At 38.6% G+C, this 22,898-nt stretch overlaps 1 protein-coding gene across 2 annotated transcripts; it reads left to right on the plus strand.

Annotated features, from left to right (window-relative positions):
• The first annotated feature begins 5,210 nt into the window (after positions 1-5,210).
• LOC146962898 (chloride anion exchanger-like) lies at positions 5,211-22,151 on the plus strand. Of its 2 annotated transcripts, none has more exons than XM_085769679.1 (21): positions 5,211-5,500; positions 10,962-11,138; positions 12,695-12,834; positions 14,032-14,142; positions 14,229-14,389; positions 15,081-15,245; positions 15,339-15,491; positions 15,574-15,656; positions 16,435-16,582; positions 16,673-16,786; positions 17,486-17,563; positions 17,650-17,745; positions 17,858-17,964; positions 18,235-18,304; positions 18,593-18,685; positions 18,843-18,938; positions 20,609-20,836; positions 20,928-20,982; positions 21,322-21,467; positions 21,573-21,632; positions 21,814-22,151. In XM_085769679.1, exons 2-21 carry the CDS (start codon positions 11,008-11,010, stop codon positions 21,838-21,840), a joined length of 2,262 nt encoding a protein of 753 aa, XP_085625805.1. In that variant the 5' UTR covers positions 5,211-5,500; positions 10,962-11,007; the 3' UTR covers positions 21,841-22,151. The 2 variants fall into 2 exon arrangements, with proteins under 2 accessions (XP_085625805.1, XP_085625804.1); XM_085769678.1 differs by lacking the exon at positions 5,211-5,500 and adding an exon at positions 10,054-10,314.
• Positions 22,152-22,898: the final 747 nt, after the last annotated feature.

The following is a 22,898-nucleotide window of genomic DNA, read 5'->3' on the forward strand; positions in this document are numbered from 1 at the left end:
ACATTTTTTTTAAAAATATATTTAATACATGTTATAAACATACTTTATATCCTTCATATACTGCACATATGGCAACATAACTCTTGATATTGGGACTAAATTAAATTTCTGTAAGGGTATTTCCTAAACTGTTTGATTTTATCTTTGATATTTGACAGGAATGTTTGATTTGCTCCTGAAAATAGATAATCAGTAACTAATTTCTCATAACTGTCACCACTTTTCAGTAAGACCGTGATAGGCTGTTGCAGTGTAGATTCTGGTAGATTCCCGTCAATCAAACAAAATCACCTTTATATATATATATATATGTATATGGGGGTGGCACAAGCATTTTGGGGGGCAGGCCAGGCCCCCTATATGGCTTGTCCATAGCAACGGGTGTGGCTGTCTACTAAAGTCATTGATCTTATTTATTCATTATTCCATCTCTGTTCTTCCATCTAGGATAGAGGAGAAGAAAAGACAACATGCTGCATACAGGTTTTAAAGTTACTGTAGCCTCCTGTGGCTTCGGGTCATATGATCCAGTAGACTGCTTCTGTATTAACATCTTGTTTCCACGAGGGGGCGACAACAGTCAAAGGTCCAACCAGCTTCACATCACCAACGGAGACCTGAGAGCATGAGAGTTCCTTTTTTCCATGTGTTTAACCACGGGCTTATGAGCAACAGGTGTATCCTTTCTCTCTGTATTTATATTCGGCATAGATATGGCATGGATTCTATATTTTAATACAAAAACATATCAGAACACACGTATTCCAGTGGGGTGCATGGTATAGAATATATATACAGTATTTAATAATGTAATATATAATAAAACATAACACATAAAACACACCACAGCCTGCCCCTTTACACTAAACTCATCAACTGCATGATGCTGCCTAGACATGTAGACATGTTTACCGGTAATAACTATAGTGGAGATGGTTGTAACATATTTGACACTTCTGTCTGTATCTTGGAGCTATTTTTAGTCAGTGCGTTCAAACTGTGATACAAATTAGTTACATGTGTCTGCTACTAAATGCCGTAGCTGTTATCTCTGCAACACAAACAGAAAATGCATGGTTTAGTCTCTAAATGTTGTAACATACCCTGGGGTGAGATGTAACATTGTAAAAAATACCCTGTGTGTGTGTAAGTGTTTAAAGTGCAACCGGTGTGTGTGTGTGTGTGTGTGTGTGTGTGTGTGTGTGTGTGTGCCAAGTAGCCACACAGTCTGATCCTAACGTTAACATATTTGATCGTTGTTGCAACTACCCCAGACCCTTGTAGCCATGAACCTACAGCTAACAACTAAAACATTGGCACTAACAACTTGCATGAAAGATATCTACATAGACACACAATAAATGTGATTTAAGTTTAATGAGTTTAACTACAAAGCAGTCCAAAAAATAAATGAAGTAAACATATATATATATTTTTTTTCTTACATTGAAACAAAGACGGTTTAAAATTAGTTTTTTCCTTCTAAATGTGTCTGTGTCTGCCTGGATATGGACTAAACTGAGCATAAACAGAGTGAATCAAATGATTCATAACTTCACTAACTCCACTAACCGGAAGGTCGGTGGGTCGATTCCTCCAGTCAACATGTCGAAGTGTCCTTGGGCAAGACACTGAACCCACACTTGCATAACACATCATAGAGCATAACTCTATTATAATACTTGACTTGATGTGTTGTGCTTATTGTTATGAAGCCTTATGATAATTTATGAGTGTTTGTGTTTATAATGATAGTTATGCACATTTATAAGCCAATTATAACACATTATAACATTATTTATAATGCATTATCGATTTATAAGTTTATTTGAAAACAGGGACAGTGCACATTAATAACATCACTGTAAATGCGCCAGAATTAGCCAAGAGGCTATTTTTCATCTGTAGTCCCCAGAGGGATGTTAAAAAGTCACCCTAAAAACAGAATATAGATGTGGGCATTGTCAGTGAGTTACTAACAATTATAACGTTTTATAATACCTGACCTTATAAGTCATGATAAAATGCTTTATAGTGTGTTATGATTATTGTTATAAAGCATTATGATCATTTATGTTTGTAACTATAGTTATAAGTGCTATAACTGCATAATAACTCATTATAAGTATGGTATAATGCGTTATAGAGAAAGGTGTCAAATAAAGTGTTACCATGTTATCATCAGCCTCCTCATTATTTATGTATCATTGACATTTCCACTGCGGGCTGCAGCAGGTTGACACTGGAGGCGCTAAACAACACACAGGAAAACCAGATGTGATGAGGAGTCACTGAGTCTCTGCTGGTGATCAAGGCTGCTTTCAAAGCCTGTAGTATTTTCTAGCGTTGTTTTGTTCTGCGAGGCTGTAAAAACACTATTTATACCTCCTTGAATTAGATGGTTGTGATCACAAAGGCTTCCCTCTGTGTCTTTCATGTGTCACATCCTCATCATAACAACAACATTGTAGAAATAAGGAAACAAAGACTGTTAATTTCTGTCATTATTCTTCATGTTTTTACTTAGTAGTTCCTGCAGGGCCGACCTTTGACCCTAATGACCACCTTCTGCTGGTGTTAATCCTGCTGGCGACGATAAGCTTTGAAATCAAAGAATGAATCACAATCACGACTTGAAACTACAGAGAGATAAACGGCTATAATTGTGTTTGTCTATGCTTCAGTACAAACATTTGTTTGTTGTTAATATTGCATTGTGTGGTGTGTATGTTTATGAAGCAGTATGCCACAGTACAACACTGACCTAAAGCCTCAGTATGGCGCCAGCCCGGACCGGAAAAGGACACTTCCTGTTCCTTGTCCTTACTTTGATTTCTTTTTTTTTTCTTTTTTTTTGCACTGGACCTAATTGCCCTGCTCTACCTGCTAAGTGATACAGCAGACATGGTCAAATATACGCTGCCTGAAATAATAATAATGTCACTGAGTTCTAGTTATTAACAGTCTACAATTTATAAATAGGCTAATTGATTTTTTATAGTTGTGTAACAAGGTGTGAAGTGCTGATATCCACAATGTGAGTAGAATTTAAACCATCTGATGCAGCTCACGTGGAATTCATATTGCGTCAGGCTCTAATAATACAGTAAATCTGTTGTTATTGGTAGGAAGAGCAGGAAATCTACACCTATGATACAATATTACCCTGCACTTAAAATAAACAAGATACATTGAAAGTGTGTGTGTGCTTATGCTTCCATCCAATCAGAGCCACTTCCTGTCAGATTCTTGGGCCATGTAAGTCATGGAAAAGTCTCTGCATCTCTGCGTCATAAATGGCAGCTGGAGTCAAGAATTATACCTGACTGAAACTTAACAAAGACATGTGATGTCTACACTTCTATAAACTTAAATTTAGAAGAACTGGTAATACTTGATCATGATGCGAGCACTTTAAGAAAGAAAAACAATGGTTACCCTGAACCTAATCTTAAATCTGAGCCATAAAACAACCCACCCAAAGTGAGGACTGTGCCAAGGTGGCCTCAGTCTGCAAAAACGTCCTCACTGTGCAGGTCTAAGACTGATAGGTATACACAAAGGTAGAAATACAAAGGCCAATGTGTTGGTTTTATAGGTCTGAAGTATGTGTATTGCTTCCACCATCAGTTGGATTCAGCGTATACTCAGTGTAAACATGGCAAAGTTGATTGGCCTTGGCAACAGCACCTTCTACTGTAAGAGTCATACATGTTTCATGATGTGATTTTATGAGTCAATGTGATTTACTGTTGTGGCAAGATAACAACCCTGGGTCTATAAAATCTAACTCCCTCACTATGAATCACATGTTTCCAAGCTCATTGGAGAAAAAAATGGTTTTCTTATCTTTAAACAGCAGCACAAGTAATCGGAGAGATTTAAGAAAGGAAATTTCCGCCCCTTGAATATCAGAACATTACGGCTGCTTCACTTTCATGTTGGGCCAGATGAGTGACTCCAGGGTTGTTGTTTAAAAATAATTTATTCCTGCATCCGCCCACTGCCTGGTATGTCAGCTTTTCCTAAACCAAGCCAGGGGTACACAGTGTCTCCATCTGTATAGCCAAAGCTTGACACTTTCATCTGTCCAATTACTTCTGCAACAACTGATGATCAGTCTGTCAGTCTGATGGTCAGCCAACATCTCCCAGCACAAAGCCACTGTTCACTTCAACCATTGGGTCACCATGTGGCTGATCTGATGCAACATTTTGCTAAGCTAACAGATCATTATAGAAAATGTAAAGAGATTGGCCACCTTTGGTATTAGCAAAACATATTGGTCAATTTAAGGAACGTTGAAGGGCTGCGGCAGCATTGTGTGACTCCTGGTCACTGTCACTGGACTTCACTGGCAGGAGGCCGGGCCAAACCAAACCAGAAAAAGACCAGAACCAACAAGGTTAACAGTATCCAAATATATAATAGTAAATACATTCTTAAATATCAGAGAAAAGCAAAAACAAATAAACATTAACATTTGTAGCCTTCTGCAAACCATTTTTTTGAAAACTGAAAATGAACTACACATTCGTAAATCCAGGTTAGCGTCATTCCATAGTTTAACTCCAACAACAGATACACATCTCCTTTTAGTCTCTTTTCTAGCTTTTTGTACAACAAATTTACAAACATTTCACAAATTATATTTTGACTCATGTGTTGAGAAAAACCTTTGTACACATACAGGCAGTAACTTTAATTTAGCTTTATACATTATTTGCATTATTTTATAATAAACCAAGTCATTAAATGTCATAACATGGGATTGGCATTGGAAATGTCCACATCATGGGACTAATTAAAGAACATCTTATCAACTAAAGTCAAGGCTACTCATTGATTGTTTTGGAATCTGCCGTGGTTGAGTCAAGTCAACATTGACATGTTGGGAGTTTGCTCACCAACAAAACATTGATAATGGGAAGATAATGATGTTGCTCTATGTCTTGATTTACTCCACAGTGAATCTTTTTCATTGATAAAGAGTATGTTTGCATCTATACAATATTTCATTCATTCATAAACTACACATATATTTGACTAGAATCTAAATTTTGGACCATATTCTGAAAAAAACAAAACAAAACAAACCTCAGTGGTCAGGTATGTTGTTACAGGTCGGAGTTACACTCTGTCATGTTTGATCTGTACATATGATTGATTTTCCTCAGCTCACGTGAACCTGGAAACTTTGCACCGGTCATTGGCATTCAGTCCAGGAAAAGTCTCTGTCCTCAACCCTGACCGATCCAGCTGCTGCCCAGGAACACACTGCATGGCTGGTAACATTAGTCACAGAGGCAAAACATGCTTACATGCACAGCTTAAGTGTTTCAACACAGCAGTCTGTGCTCCTCTGGTGAACGCTCATTTTGTTATCAGCACTTTTGCAGTTTTCTTGGCAAAGCCGTAAAATCAAGAGGTGGAGAAATGCTCGAACAACCATAAAGACACTTGGAGGCCTGATGATGAGTTCAGGGACCTGTCTGCTTCAGTAAGTCTTAACTTTTTACACCTTCTCTGCATCTGATGACTTGATGTGTTTTGGTTGAATTAATATGTTTATTATTAGTTACATAGAAACTCTAGTGAAATCTGTTCTGTCGGTCTGGGGCAAAACTTTGTTGTTGGTATTGATTATCAGTCCACTATCATTCATCTTTAATTGCACCTGTTATCTGTATAACCAAAGCTTACATCTGAGATTAGCCAATAGTTCTGTTGACTGTCGGCTTCATCTGCTCCGGTGATTGTTGCTATTTATGACGTGTTTTATTGCCTGTGATGGGTTTAAAGTCTGTGTCGTGTAAACACTTACCATGTGTCAAGACACAATTGTTTATTTTGATAGGTTTCCTTCTTTCAAATCAAGTCAAATCTTGGTTTTCATGTTATATATTACCGATACTTGCGATTCTTTTTAACTTCCCCTGTAAGAATCTGCAGAATGTCTGTATTGTGTCTTCTCAACTTTTCCTAATCTGATCAAAATCATCCTCGCTGTCTATCGGAAGAGATAACAGGATACGTTGGGTGTTAACTGTTAATATTCATCCTACAGTGTGTACATAAGATGTGGCTACGTTTTATGGTTCCCTTGGAAGACTTTACCTTAAGCATCATTCACTGTAATGTCTAGAACAAACAGAAAAGATCTAACAGGGCTACATGAAACTATGAGTTAAATAATCAATATGATATCAATAGTCAACTGAGTGACAGCTGAAGTCTGTGTAGATGCTTCAGGTCAGGGCGGTGGTATTGTGCGCAGGACACTTATGTGATCAGTAACCACTATAACAAACACAAGAAAATGTACAGAAAATGTTCAGGCCGGGTCACATCATCAGATTGTTTTCTACGACTATAGAAAAGTCAGACAATAATGATACTATACAGCTGTTTACTCAGGTAGTGTAGTACTGACACCAACCTGTGGTTTGATGTTAAAGGGATAATTCAATATTTTGGCAAATTGGTCCATTGCCGTAATCCCTATAGTCATAGCAGTAGGTTTGTTACCTTTATTTGTCGGTGCAAGCTATTTTTAGAATGGCGGAGCAGAGCGGCGAGCTGCTCAGAGCTACACTACGGAGGCTAATGGGATTTCTTGGTTTCCCTCATCAAACTCATCAAATACACAATCCAACAACTCCACAACGCTCTGGTGGACAAGTTGTGAGCTGCACATTCACCACGCTATGAGATAATAACACAACGTTACCACACAGAGTTGTTTTAGAGGGAAATACAGAGACTGCTTGCTGAAAAACTGTCCCTGAAGGCAACGTGCATCAGTGGTTTTACATGAATTTACCTCTAAAACAACTCTGTCTCGTAACGTTCTGTTATTATCTCATAGCGTGGTGAATGTGCAGGTCACAACTTGTCCAGTTTTGTCAGAGTTGTTGGATTGTGTATTTGATGAGTTTCATGAGGGAAACCAAGAAATCCCATTAGCCTCCATAGCGTAGCTCTGAACAGCTCACGGCTCTGCTCCGCCGTTCTAAAAATAGCTTGCACCGACAATTAAAGGACCTACTGCTATAGCGATTATGGCAATGGGACAATATGCCAAAATGTTGAACTATCCCTTTAAGTGTTAATACATGTGTGTTATACTGTAGGCTATTGTAATTGTTTGTTGTGTGTATGATGGGTGAATGTGGATTGTAGTGTCAAGTCTTTGAGTGATTGTCGATGCAACAAAAGCTCTATTTAAGTGCAGTCCATTTATCAATTATGGGGATAATTAATTAAGAGGTTATCATTGTGCAAGTTTGTATATTTCAGTGGAAAGCAAATGTTGTTATTGAATGTTATCAAGTACAGTAATGTGTTGACCACAATTCAGTAAAAGTAAATGCACATTTGTGTTTTTTTTTTAATTATTATTTTCTATTTTTTTCTCTTCTTTTCTTTTTTTCAAATTAAATAAAGCTAAAACTCATTGACCTTATACATTGCTGTGGTTAAGCGCTTCCTGTTTTAGTCATCCTTGAGATGTGAGTCCCCCTGTGCCAAACTGCTGTTGAGTTGACTGGACAAAGAGGCAGGGGTCTGAATACTTTCTGAAACCATAGTAAATTAAGATTTGCTCCTACATTCTTAGCAAACGCTATTCATAATTATTTTATTGTGGTTTAGCTGTATGAAATATAATACAATTTCCATGGGCACACTGTTCAAAGAGGACAGTCATGACTGACAGAGCAGAGATTTTACAGTGTTACAACCTCACGTTGATCACTCTGACTTATTTTCCCTGACTTCATCATCCTCTGTCAGTCTCACCTCATCCTGTTCACACCAGCAGGACAGTTCAGGACAGTTCAGGACAGTTCAGGACAGTTCAGGACGCTCTGTGTGCACTGAGTTACCACTTGTTCCTGTTCTCTGAAAGAGTTGTAGATTTCTGAAGAAAAACACACACATAAAAACACAAACACACCCATAATGATATTCTTTTCACTTCTCATTTTCCTATTGTAGCAAAAGTTGTAGCAGGAGAGTTAGAAGGACTGGATGACGAGACATTTACTTGCTTACCCTGCTGTCCTACCTTTTCACAGTAACAGCACAGTCTCTTCTGTCTGATAAGGAAGTGATGATGCACTGAGACTCGTGTGATCCAGAGAAGCACATTTTTAATTGGTATACAGTTCCAGAAGAATGCATTTAATTTGTTTTTACGAATCTGTTTATGAGGTACAACAGGGATAGTGTTTTTATTACAGTTTATATAATATGTGTTTTCTATACACCATACAGTATTTTTTCACTCTCATTTTGTGGTTAGTGATACTAGAGGAAATAAACAATTCTGCAAGATTCTGCAAGATTAATTAACAAAACACTTAGTGATAATTCAGTTTGATGTAAGTGATTAATGAATTATTGCTAGTTTTGTGTTTCTTGTTGGCTGGTTCTTAATCAGTAATTAATACCACATTATAATTATCATTATTTATTATAGAGTCCTACCTCTGTGTTTATAATTTTAATTATCAGGTTTTTCCAGATTCACATCTCACTTTACAACAGGAACACCACTGTCAGACTCTGTTATTAACATACTTCCTGTTCTTCCCAGGACTCATTTTGTTCAAAACATTTAGTTTTTCTCCTGAAACTCATATTTTGCCCAGCTGTTAAAGGGTTAATCTGTATTATTGAGGGAAAAAAATCATTTAGTGTCATACATCTGACTTCCTCTGAAAATTGTTGTTTATTTATCAGCACTAAAGCAAGTATAGAGGATAAAAACAGCAGCATCCTTTATCACAACTTTATTCACACAGCTAATTATGATTGCTGAGCTGTGATTGGACAGTCATTAGGGGATGGAGGGGGCTTAGCACTTACCTGCATTACCTAAATCAATATTATTGCATTTAATTCTGAAATAAATAACAGATAATATTCAGAGATTGGATTGCATATGTAGTTTGGTCACTAAACTTTTTCCATCATGGACACACTGTTCTTTCTTCCACGCTCTTTTTATTAATGGAAATAAACGCACGTCGAGTGGAAAGTGTCCAGCATCAATCAGACATTGATCACTGTGCTGTGGCTTATCGCTCGTCATGGTGCCACAGAACAAAGACTGGTCTGACCAGGGCCAGATCTGATTACACTGGTTTCTCATTGTCATTTATATTAAATAGGAGCTTATTAGGCTACTTCTGCTCTCGTGGGATTACAGCCAAACACACACTTTGAATTCACAAATATGCACCGTCAGGTAAGAACATTTTTGACAGGAACAGGAACATCTCTAAAAGTTTTTGTTTTAGATCACTGTATATTCATGCTTTTGTACACACGCACACACACACACACACACACACACACACTTTTCCCATGGACCTGACCTCAACTATGTGTGATCCTCTACAAACAGCAGGCTCAGGCATCACTTAATTCAGAGTCGACACTTCAATGAGGTCATTCACACACTTTCCCGTAATGTTTGCATTCCAGCTGCTTCCACTGAAACCACACACACACACACACACACACACACACACACACACACACACACACACACACACACACACACACACACACAGCAAAAACCTCTATAAACACCTCAGACTACAGTTTCTGGTCCTATTATTCAAGCTGGTGTTTCCTTACACTGGATTTTGGAAAAACCTTTTTCCAGTGAAATCAGACCTAGTCCACATTGTGAGAGGAAGAACACTAAAGGTCAGTCTGATCTGATGTCAGTCTGTCTGTCAGTCAGTCTCTAATCTGATTATCAGAGCGTCTTATCACACTCTTGATTATTCAATATTTGTAATACAACACAGTTTTCCCACAAACACTCAGTTCCTGCAGCTCGCAAACTATTTTTAGTCTTGCAGTGCGCCGTAGAGCACTACAGTCGACCCTTTGCACTGTTTCCCCTCCTGAAAAAGTAACTTGATTTCCAATTCATAACACTGACCTGTCCTGTGCTGTGCTGTTCTGTCTGTCCTGTCCACATCCTCCCTTTCCTGCCCATTGGTACAATATCTTTCAAATGCTCCACGGGGGCGGAAAGCTTCCACTGAAAGTTGCAGGTTACAGATATCAGTCAGAACAATGGTCAAGGATAAGCCAGGCGCTCAGCCGTTGCGCGAAGCAGGGAGTTCATCATAATTGCTGTTAATAATTACAGTCGTGATAAGCGGCAGCGGTGGCATTTATTGATGGCAAAACCGTCTGAGGTTCCAGTTGATCCTCAGAAGCTGGAGGAGCTGGAAGAGAGACGGGACGCTTTGGGACGCTTGGATTTGGGACAGATTAGTGCACAGTCAGGTATGTGGGAGAAGGATATGAAGCCTGAGAGAAGATGTTTTTGAAGGATTTATTTAGTTATTTATATATTTTTATTATTATCATCACTGTGTTCTTTCCAATGGCATGTTCTTATGTCTTGGGCCAGCTGTCTTTCTCTGAGAATCCATTCTAATAATATTGTATCCCCTGAAATATTTCTGTTGGACTTAATGAAAATGAAAATAAAAATTTGATAGAAAAAAAAAGAAGATGTTTTTGCAGCTTCTGAGTGAGAGGTATTACTGTAGAAGACTTGGAGGATCTTCATAAGCAGCCGGACCTCCGGAGCAGCTGATGTATTTTGAGCTCCAGATGAAGGAAGTGAATATTTCCCCGAGTGCCTCTCATCTGAAACAGGAGGGTTGATCTTGGGAAAGTCACAGGCAGCTGAGACATTTCAGTGTTAAAATTTAAAACCTCTCTGGTGTTAATCTGTGTCGAGGGCTCAAATGAAGCCTGACAATTCTCGCCCCTAGGACAGTGCAGGTCCCGACCTGGTTTATGTGCGCTGCCTGTATCTTTAGGGGTCTGGACCTTTGTTGTTTGCTGTTAATGCTCTTTGATAAGTAATGTTCAAAGGCAGGACAGGATCCTCTTCCTAACCTAATGTGATTAATGGATCTCAGAGCCACATAGAGGCGAAGCAGCGGTGCTCCAGGCGGCAGAGGCACAATGATGCGAGCGGGAGCGAAGCAGTATGTGGTGGCCAGGCCGCTGTACTCGGAGGAGTCCTTCGCTGAGCAGCATGAGAGGGTCTACAGGCGACGCAAGACCCTGGCGAACCACATCTTGCAGTATTTCAAGTAAGGCGCATGCAATACTTTTGATTTGATTTGTTTTGATACATAAATACAATATATGAATAAAGATTTTTTTTTAACTACAAGAGAATATAGACGTTGTATTGAAGTTTTAGTACTATAACCTGCATCATTTTTACAGTTTAAATCACAATGGTCAAGGTCAAGTTTTTCAAATGAAAAGTCAGCTGCTTGTTCCTCCTCTTTGATAACATCTCAGTTCATGAAGATGAAGATTGTGTTTGTATTTATCAAAAGGTTTTACACACTGTTGATCACTTTATTTTTTGATATTTAGGTCCTCAAACTTTCACCAAATTAATAAGATAAAATAAAGTTAGTTCAAGTGATGGTCAGTGTGTGGGATTTTCTGGTGCTTTTTGGTACTGGGGTTTTTTAAGTTACCAACTTTCTATGGGGCTTTCTTATAAGTTTTTCATAGATAGCTACTCGTGAGCTCCTTGAGAGAAGTTGTTGATTACGTCAAGTAAGTAAATTGTCCTAACAAATTTTTGTGTATGATACAGTAGATACACAAAAACATTTTTGCAGAAAGGCAAAAAGTATTTAAATCCATTGCTGAACATTAATATCAGTCAGCAATATAAAAATAGTTTTTTTGTGTTTGTTTTATTGCTTTATGAGTAAGTACCAGGTGGAGCAAATTTTAGGTTTAAAGCTCCTATAATGTATTAATTGATATTTTCATATTTCTTTGATTATAAATCAGCTCTAGGTTCTATATTAATACTCTGAAAGTATCACAGAGTATTTACAGAGAATACTTGTATTCAGTAAACCAGCCGTCAGCACTTCTGTCTGTAGACTTTTGTAGTCTGTAGTCACCAAGCCCCGCCCACCTGGACAGATTTGGAAATTCATTCAGTAAATAAGGAATGTGATTGGTTCACTGACCTGTTGTTACAAACACTTCAGAGAGAAGCCTGAGAGAGGAGACACTGAGATGGTTTTTAAAGACTTGTGTCTTTCAGAACCAAAAATATATATTTTATGGATCAACACAGAAGAAGAGGGAACCCTCAGTTGTAATGCATTTCTTTGTGTCAATTAGAAAATACACATGATACCAAACTCACAACACAATGGAAGTGTTTTCAGGGACACACAAAAAGTGACAGACCACAGAGCGACTGTTCAATGCTGGTTTGAAAATAAGTTTTATTATAACATCAATATCACATGATGATTCACATATTATTACACTTACTTACTTCAGTGTAATTGTAAAATGTTATGCTGATGTTATCTTAGCGTGTTGCACCGGATTGTCACTTATTTCTGTCCCTGGAAACACTTCACTTGTGTTGTGTGTTTTTGCAGCACATGTCTCATTTTGAATTTATTGCATGTTTGTGTCCTTGCATTAGTTTTCTTGGCTTGCAGTGCATTGAACCCTCAGGGCCACCATAGAAATGAGTCTACAAGTATCATGTTATTTGACCTGTAAAAATCTTAAATCATTTCATTTAGAATTCATAATATAATGCATCCAGGTGCTTCAGAGGAGCTCACTTTATATTTGTGTCTTTACCCTGTAGATGTGATGCTAAGCGAGCCAAGAATGCAGCTCTGTCTCTGCTGCCTATCATTGGCTGGATGAAGATCTATCGAGTCAAAGAGTGGCTGCTCAGTGACATCGTGTCTGGAGTCAGCACTGGACTGGTCGCTGTCCTGCAAGGTAAAAATCAACGGCAAGTTCATGTCCAAGCATCTGACTGACAGATGAACTCTGAGATACAACCTCATGATGACGTGTCAGAAAGATACATCAACTTCTTATTGGAGGATAAACATGTTACATGAAGGTTCATCATCTTTCAAAAGCCCCATCATAGCACAGTAGTGAGTGTAATTGTGTAGAAAGGTCATGTATAGAGTCAGGTCAGAGTCATTCTACAACATGAGTCTTTTTGTCCTATATTTCATGTATGTTACAGTTAATTAACTCCTAAATAAGAAAACCCAGAAGTAAGAATCCGTCTGTCCTTTCTGACTAAACATAGAAACACAGTGTCACAGGAAACACATTTGTCAGACTTTCAGAATTTAGGGAGTTTTTTTTATAGGCTTTTTTAATGTAAAGAAAAAAATAACAGCTCAACAGAAAGGGACAGTACAAGAAAAAACAAGTACAGTACAGTTTCACCTTTGTAGCAACCCAAAACATTGTAATAAAAAAGGGAAAAGAAAAAACCAAAAAGAAAAACACATTTGCATTTTGCAGTTGCATAATATGAAAAAAAAAGAAAAGAAAAATAAATTAGCACACTGTGATAGGCTACACGGGATATCAAGTTGGAGAGGTCCATTGCATCTCATTAGCTGTGAGTTAAATCTTTTTTTTTATTTTCTGCAAATGATTAATGTAATTGCACTGTCCCTTATTAAACTAATAAACTAAACTAAACTAAACTCTGGAGTGCCTTTTAAAAAAAGATGGGAAAGCCTATTTCTAATGTAGTCATGAACGGCTTCCAAATTTTCTCAAGGGTATCTGAGGAGCCACATATTGTAAATCTCAATGGGCTCTATGCACAGCTCTACTACTTCCTGAACTTAAGGCAGCTCCTTTATTTCCTGTGTGTCTGACTATTGTGACTACTCAGACACACCTGTATTAATCAATTTGTCCAATAATGTAAGGAAATAAAAGAGCAGCCTTAAGTTCAGGAAGTAGTGGAGCTGTGCATAGAGCCCATTTCTCAAGTCCAGGATTTTTCCAATTGAGAAGAATCAATATTCCCGCTAACAAAGTGAAAAATTTTGTAATTTTGAGCTTGGTTCCAAAAGATTTTTTATTGTTCTCTCCCACTACCCCAAAAATCATGATGGGATGTGGCTTAACCACCACTGGATGTTTTTCTCTGTGTTTCAGGCCTGGCTTACTGCCTGCTGGCCTCACTGCCACCCTGGTATGGGCTCTTCTCTGCCTTCTTCCCTGTCATCATCTACTTCTTCCTGGGCACCTCCAGGCACATCTCCGTAGGTAAGGCAGGCCTGAGCGTGTGACTCTCCATCCATGACTGTTCACCACAGGCCTAAAAGGAACTGTAACTTTCTCTCTCCCTGCAGGCCCGTTCCCTGTCTTGTGTCTGATGATTGGCTCGGTGGTCACCAGGCTGGTCCCGGATGAAGGTCCGCCTGCAAACATAACAGGGTTTGAAGGCCTGACGAGAGATGAGCAGAGAGTGTTGGTGGCTTCGTCTGTGACCTTCCTTGCTGGCATCATGCAGGTTAAACACCAACACAACCACTTCACCACTAAACCTGTCCAGTGATGACAGAGTTACAGAGCAAACCCTCCTACACCAGGGCACAGAGCTTCAAACCTTGACAGGGAGCATCCACCTACTTATCTAATATACAGTCTATCACTTTTTTTCTCACATATGTTTGCAAACTGAGGAAGTAAGCATACTGTAGGATCAAGAACCTTGTTGTATCACATTGAGGTTGTAACATATTAAAAAATAAAATAAAGTAATACAAAAAAAAATAATACATATATTATTACATATCGGCACCAGCTATAACATTTTCAAAGGGGTTTTTATTAGGCCAATAGTGGCCAGTAATAGGCCAATAATATAATAATTTATTACATTACTGGCAATAAAAGTTGTTACATTATTGGCTCAAACATTTTATGACATCATTGCCAAATCATTACGTTATTGGCTTATTCACATTTAAAATGGCAAAAATGATTACATCATTGGCAGTTATTTACATTATTGGCATTTTGGGTTGTTAGACACCTGCTTAAAAAGAAGACTTTTACCATTTGGGGCATTTTCTCCCTATCTGCAAATGAAGCTAATGTTTAGCATTAAGACTGGAAACAGCTAACCACTGGTAACCACTGGTAACCACTGGTAACCACTGGTAACCACTGGTTCCCTCTGACATCTGTGTCTCCTCCAGCTGGCCATGGGTCTGCTGCAGGTGGGCTTCGTGGTCATGTACCTGTCAGACACCCTGGTGTCCGGCTTCACCACAGCGGCTGCCGTCCACATCCTGGTGTCCCAGCTCAAGTTTGTGTTGGGACTGACTGTTCCAGGCATCAGCGGACCACTCGCCCTCATACATGTAAGTACGGAGAAGATTAAAGTTTAATGTTGATCATAATCTAGGAGTGAATCATTTATTTGACCGGTGGAACTTTAAAAAAAATCTTTTCAGACACTGGGGATCATCTTTAACAAGATCAGCTCCACCAACGTCTGTGACGTGGTGATCTCTTTGGTCATCATGGTGGTGGTCTTCATCGTGAAGGAGCTGAATGACAGGTTCAAGTCCAAACTACCAGTGCCCATCCCCATAGAGGTTATCATGGTGAGCAACATGATCGTAGCCTGAGATATTGCTCATAATGGTGGCAATTTGGGTCACTTGTTTATCTATGTATCTTTTTCAGACTGTTATTGCATGTGGAGTTTCATATGCATTCGACTTCAAGACGAAATATGGCATTGACATTGTCGGACATATTCCAAAAGGGTAAGAGATTTTGCAAATTAGCCAAAGCCAAGAATTCTGATGTCACATCATTGCATTAATTCACTGTGAGTGTGCACACTGAAAGTTTGAGATGTGTGAGATTGAGATGAATGTCAGATTTTCAATGTCACTGTAACTGTTTTGGTATAGGCTGACAGTTAATTGAATAATAAATCAATATCTTAATTTTCCTTCATGGACAGAAGTTGTTAGCAAATCCTATTTCAGTGATTTGAGTGAACTGGCAGTTTCAGTAAAAAAGAAATTGAACATGTTAGGATCAATAGACAGTATGTATTTCATATTACAAATACTGACTGTGGTGTTGTATTTACACCTAGTTTCCACTGCCCCTCTGTGGCCAAAGAAAATCAATAAATACAATAAATTCATTCATTCATTCATCAGACCAAATTAGTCTCAACAGCCCCAGGATTAAAATACTTTTTTTGTTGTTGTTGTTCGGCTTAGTCATCATATGTCAGAGCACAGGTTTCTCTGAACCAGGTCATTCAGTTCAAAATTATGAAGACATAAAAAAACATACATCCATGTATCAGTTGGGCTACACCCATCACTATACAACACCTGTAAACAGGTGAGTGTTATCTGTTAGTAAATGCACAGATGCATCGTCAGTGAAATCCTGCGTGTCAGGGACAATATAGGCAAATGTGTCTGTCAGCCATGTACAGTATGTATGCTGAGGCAAAGTTCAAATCAAAGATTATGCTTAATGTTGGAGTACTAAATACTGAATCTGACTGGAACATTTCAGGTACGAGCCTCCAGTCGCTCCCAACCTGCAGATCTTCCAGGACACGGCAGTGGAAGCATTTCCTATGGCTATAGTGGGTTTCGCTGTGGCCTTCTCTGTGGCAAAAGTCTATTCTGTAAAACACGACTACACCATTGACGGAAATCAGGTAACAATGCAAAAAAAAATTACAGAACTAAGGCAGAACTCCCTGTGGTATTGATAAAGAAGACATGTTTTCTCTCTGATTTTGCTGCAGGAGCTGATAGCGTTTGGAGTTAGCAACATCTTTGGAGCATCCTTCAAGTCTTTTGCTGCGAGCACGGCTCTCTCCAGGAGCGCAGTGCAGGAAAGCACCGGAGGAAAGACTCAGGTAAAACAACATATCTGACCTAACTGTAACTCAAACCCCCAACAAGTTCTTGTCAATTGTGAGACGAGATCTTGTTTGAGTATGAGTCCACAACTTACTTATGTACCGGGTATTCTTTGTTCAGAGCCAGAGAGAATAATGATACCCCTCTCATGTCTGTAGGGTAAATATTTAAGGTTGCCTAGAGCCAGCTGCTGCTTAGTTCAGTTCAGGCTTATCACAAAGGCTGGAAACAGGAGGAAACAACTGGCCTGTAAAACAACAATGTGTTATTCTTTGATTTTTTTTTGTATGACCTAAACAAATGGGATATAATTAGCTTTATGTACTGTTAGGTGTGTTTTGATAGATTTGGGCAGAGCCAAGGTAGATGTTCAAACCATCCCTTGCAGAACAATTATGAGGAACCTGTGTTTTGCTTGAGTGCATTTTATTAGGAACATCACACCAGTACAAAGTAGTTCATTTGCTCTCAGCCTGGGTTCTTTGTGTCAATGGATGCATGTGGTCAGCAACAATATTCAGATAATCTGTGGCATTCAAACTAATATGGTATGAAGGACCCATAGGGTGTCAAGAAAAACTTTCACCACTAATACAAAACCACACAAGACACAAGGCAATGTGGTACATGGGACACCAATAAAATGATCCTCATCACTGTAATATAACCCACTATACCTCCTCTGTCCTTTTCAGATTGCTGGTTTACTGTCAGCTGTCATAGTGATGATCGTCACCTTGGCCATTGGATTCCTGCTTGATCCGCTACCAAAGGTAAACTCCAGAAACACCCCCATCTTCTACCAAGATACAAACTCAGAGCCGGCTGAAATCTGACCTCTGACCCGTTGTTGTAACAGTCGGTGCTGGGTGCTGTGGTCATTGTCAATCTGAAGGGCATGCTGATGCAGGTCAGAGATGTTCCATACCTGTGGAGGAGGGACAAACCAGACTGTGTAAGTCAATCAACCATCTGACAATAGGTTTAAAATCTCTGTGTTTTTAGATTGTGAGATAAAAAATATGTCACTGAAAACCCTCCTGTTTGTCACTGCTGCTCATGTCCAGGTTGTGTGGTTAGGTACCTGTATCGCAGCCATTTTACTGGGGCTGGATCTCGGATTGGCTGTAGGCCTCGGTGTGGAGCTGCTCAGTGTCGTCCTCAGGACTCAGTTGTCAGTATTTACTCTTGTCTTTACATTTTTCACAATGCAGTTTTCTTTTTTATGAATGCAATGTTTGAGCTGCTTCCTGATGTCCTGTCCTGCCATGCTAACAGACTGAGATGGTTAAAATGACGTTAGCTTTGTGAGTGTGTTAGCATGCTGGTCTTAGTATTTAGCTGAAAGCACAGATTTTTTTTGATTTTTTTAACGTTTGTTATTTGTACCAGACTTGAAAAAAATAAAGCAAAGTGTTGTAATTTAAGTTTGTATGTCTTTCAGTCCTCGCTGCAGTGTCCTGGCCAACATCAAGGGGACAGATATCTATAAAGACAGAAAAGACTATATTGATGTAAGTTGGATTTTGTTTATCTATTCATTTAAAGCCCTTATTTATCAATGGATTTCTGCTTTCTCCTCACAAATAACAGTTAATACTGTATATCAGCACAATAACAATTTGTTCCATTCAATAACATGAAAGCAGAGGCAGGTCTCTGTACATGTAGGAAAAGTGCTTTTCAGTGTTTTTATAATTCTTAAAGAGCAGACAGGTGATCCTCTCTGTGTCATATTTGCATCTTCTTTTGAATGTTTTATTTTTAAGCTAATTTGGTACAATGGAAACAACTTTCCCCAGATATATGAGCCAGAGGGAGTGAAGATCTTCAGGATACCGTCACCAATCTTCTTTGCGAACATTGAGTTCTTCAAGACCAAGCTGGTGGAAGCTGTAAGTGTTATTAGATTAATTGAATAACTAATAATATGTTAGAAAGTATGCTGTATAAATAACCAAGTTAACTTCTTAAGCTCATGTTGTAAACAGATAGATTAGAAAACGTATAGCTTATTTTATCTTTGACCTATTTGTGATTTCTGTCACGCAGGTTGGATTTAACCCACTGAGGATACTGAGGAAGAGAAATAAAGCACTAAGGATGATCCGCAAACTTCTAAAGAAAGGTGATCTGCAGTGGACCTCTGTAAGTAATGATTCATCTTTGTCAGTGGTGAACACTTTCACATGAACCATAAAAGAATCAGATGTTCCAGTTTTACACCGTTATTATCTCTTTCTGTTTCCGCCTGATCAGGTCAGCAGAGAAATGTGTTTGTTACAAACTAAATTAATGTGTATCATGGGAACACAGTAGTGAATTCTGTATGAAAATAAAGTTTTAAAATACTAGTATACTAATAGGCCAGTCCCACATATGATCCTGAAGTGTGATGGCATTTTCTCAACAGATGACAGGTGTGTGATGAGCTGAGCAGATGAGGGTTTGTTGTGTTAGGTTTACAACACGTTTACAACTTGTCATTCAAGATTTACAAGGTGCACTATCATTGTATCTATTGGAGTATGCCAGGTGGGGGCACTACCCAGACATAGGCCTACGTAGTCAGTAGTTCAAAGTCGATTTATACCCCAAGTATAACCCACAATAAGTGCATGTAAAACAATAACAGCGCTACAGTTCCACCTGCTCTGCAAAACCTGTTGCTCCCACACATGACCTATAGGTGGCTATAAGACAATGTAGACACGCAGTGTTCCTGAGTGTTGACACATCAGTCATTAAGCCAGAAAAATCAAATTTACAGACAGTATGCAAAATGAAATGCAAATGAATTCTACCATTAACTTGGTGGTGCATGGTGGAAATTTTCCAGCAGCCCGCCATTAAACCATTTCAAAGGGAGGGATAACAAAATGATCAAATGTAAATAGCTCAAATAGCCTATAAACAGGTGTAGGAGGTGTAGCTAGAAAACATTGTGGAAATATTCAACACAGACCTGATGTTTTTGTCGTTGTTTTTCTTACGAGTCTAAGTTATAATTCTTTAAAGCAGAGTGGTTATTTCAGTGGAAGGAGCTGTTTGTCCATTTTGTGTCTACTACATAGTATAGGTCTAAATGTTTGCATTAACAGTTATACTAATGCAAACACTTGTACACTAATGCTAAATGTACCAATCTAGCAAAAGTGGTGTGAGTTCAAATGCTATATATATATTTACTTAATGGGATAGTTCAACATTTTGGCAAATTGGCCCATTGCCATAATCCCTATAGTTTTAGGAGTAGGTTTGTTACCTTTAATTGTCGGTGCAAGCTATTTTTAGAACGGCGGGTTAGGGTTAGTCTCTGCATTTGCCTCGAAAACAACTCAGTCTCATAACGTTCCATTATTATCTCATAGTGTACACACACAGAGCGTTTTGGAGTTGTTGGATTGTGTATTTGATGAGTTTGATGAGAGAAACCAAGAAATCCCATTAGCCTCTATAGCGTCGCTCTGAGCAGCTCACGGCTCTGCTCCGCCGTTCTAAAAATAGCTTGCACCGACAATTAGAGGTAACGAACCTACTGCTAAAACTATAGGGATTATGGCAATGGGCCAATTTGCCAAAATCCTATCTATCTATCTATCTATCTATCTATCTATCTATCTATCTATCTATCTATCTATCTATCTATCTATCTATCTATCTATCTATCTATCTATCTATCTATCTATCTATCTATCCCTTTAATAGTCATTTTTCTATCTCAGGTGTTTGAAATTGATGCATACCCACTCTCATGAGGACACTCTGCATGGCTACTTTGTAATATATGACATTATATATCAAACCTCCTTTTGCAGAAAGGCTTCTTGAACACGTCATGTGGACCAATCAAGGAATCAGAGGACGAGAGCAACATGGAGGAGCTGGACCTGCCGACTGACTTTAAGGACCTTCCCACCCGGATCGACTGGAACGCCGAGCTTCCAGCCAACATCATCGTTCCTAGGGTGGACATCCACAGCCTCATCCTGGACTTTGCTGCTGTCTCCTTCCTGGACATCTCTGCTCTGAAGGGACTGAAGACCGTAGGTTTTGGAGTCACTCAGGTGTAATCTGAGGCTGTGTTACTTTAAGTATCTTCAACTTATATTCCTTTCTTCTTCTTTTTTTTTGCAGTCTCTGAAGGAGTTGATCCGTGTTGAAATTGAGGTCTACATTGTGGCTTGTGACCGTAAGTATGAAACTAAAGCTTTCATACTTTCATAATTATTTCTACCCTTTTGTTCCACATACACTGTCATGTGCTAAATCACATGTATGTAATTTCATTTTGTGCTCATGTCTAAAACAATGTTGACCCAGCACTTTTACTACATACCTTCCCATTTGACCCAAATGATTGATTTTACAACAGATCCCACAATCTGTATTCACAATAAATAACATGGTGACATGCATGGTAGATCCCTTGTGGAATCATTTCTAATTTCCCAAATATAAATATCTATGTATAATCTCTTATAGACCTCTCGTGGGAGTTCTTTGACTCATTTCTTCTCCTCACCTGCAGCTTACATCCTGGAGAAACTGCATCACTGCTGCTTTTTTGATGATGAAGTTCAGCCATCGATGTTCTTCCTGACGCTGCACGACGCCATGCTGCACATCCTCGAGAAACACCCAGAGCCTATGGAAAAGAAATCCAACTATAATAAGGTGAAGTAGACAAATGAAGGTCTCTTAGAAGGTTTACATCTAAATTCATGTAATACTGTTGTAAATTTGTACAGAACACTCATTACTCTTCATGTTGTTCTGCAGATTATGACAACGGTCACAGTTCACCACCCTGGAGGCAGCTTGAGGAGCAGAGATAGAAACGTATGTATCCATTTGTATAGTTTGTATCCCTGCTGTTCTAATGGTAATTCCCATATTATCAGACTGTGTGATGCCTTGAGCTTTGATGCAAACTGCACATTATTTCAAGATTTCTATGTTCTTACAGCCTGATATGTTTCAAATGTGGAATTTACTAAAGCAGCTCTGTCTTCTCCAACAGTCTCCAGATCCAGAAACCAAATTCTGACCTCTGAGTGAGAAGATGATGGCGATCTCTGGATGAGAACATCAACAATACCAAAGACATAAGAGGAGTGAATGTTTTATAGATCATGCTGTACAATAAATTATAATGAATAATGAATTACCGTTTTTGAATCTGACAATCTAAGTTTACCTCGACAATACTACTGTAATGAGAGAATAAGTTTCATGGTATTGTTGTTTTTATATTGTACATATTGTAGAAATTTTAGGTGCACTATATATTTACATGCTGTATTGTCATATTTTCTTGATAATGAGAATAAATTATCTTTTTGATAGACTGTTCTCAAAGTAATGTTTCTGTTGTGAGAAAAAACAGTCCTCTCTACATTTGTGACAAATGTAGGGAATATTTCAATTCAAAATAAAAAGACACAGTTGCCCATTAAGTTGGAATAAAATTTTAAAAATTGTACGTCTTCTTATTGAATGATTTTGACAATGTGATTGATTCTTGATAGATAAAGTGATTGATCAATCTCTTACAAACATTTCGCTGCAAAAATTAAACCAATTAATCGTTATAATAGGAATAAAAAGAGAAATGTGTCTGAAAACAAAATTATTCCAACTTTATAGGCAACGGTGTATAAAACACTTTAAAGGAGCATATCTTACAGTGTTATGCATATGTGTGTGTGTGTACATGAGTGGGGTAGGCAGTACGAATGTTGTCATTTCACCTGTGCAGCTGAGGGAACATGATCAGCTGATGAGTTTCACAGTCTTTCAAACATGTGTGCACATCTTCTTCTGTTTCAGCCAGGGGCCCACATGTGAGAGCCTTGTGAATGCAACCAAACAGTTACTGTAGGACTGATGTGCTTGGTAAAAGACAAACTAAACTTTACCAAGGGTATGAGTAACTGAGAATTCCAAATAAAGATGAATGAAAGCATGGAGTTGCATGAGTCATTGAAATCAACAGAGGCATAATGCAAAAAGTTAATAAGTGGCTGCAAATGACCAAGGAGCAAACGCTGTATTATTTGGAAAGGTATACCAAGGGGCAACCTGCAGAACTGGCTAAGAACTGTC

The sequence above is a fragment of the Trachurus japonicus genome, chromosome 23 (assembly GCF_045865225.1).
Source record: "Trachurus japonicus isolate A0001 chromosome 23, Traja_1.0".
Lineage (NCBI taxonomy): Eukaryota > Metazoa > Chordata > Actinopteri > Carangiformes > Carangidae > Trachurus > Trachurus japonicus.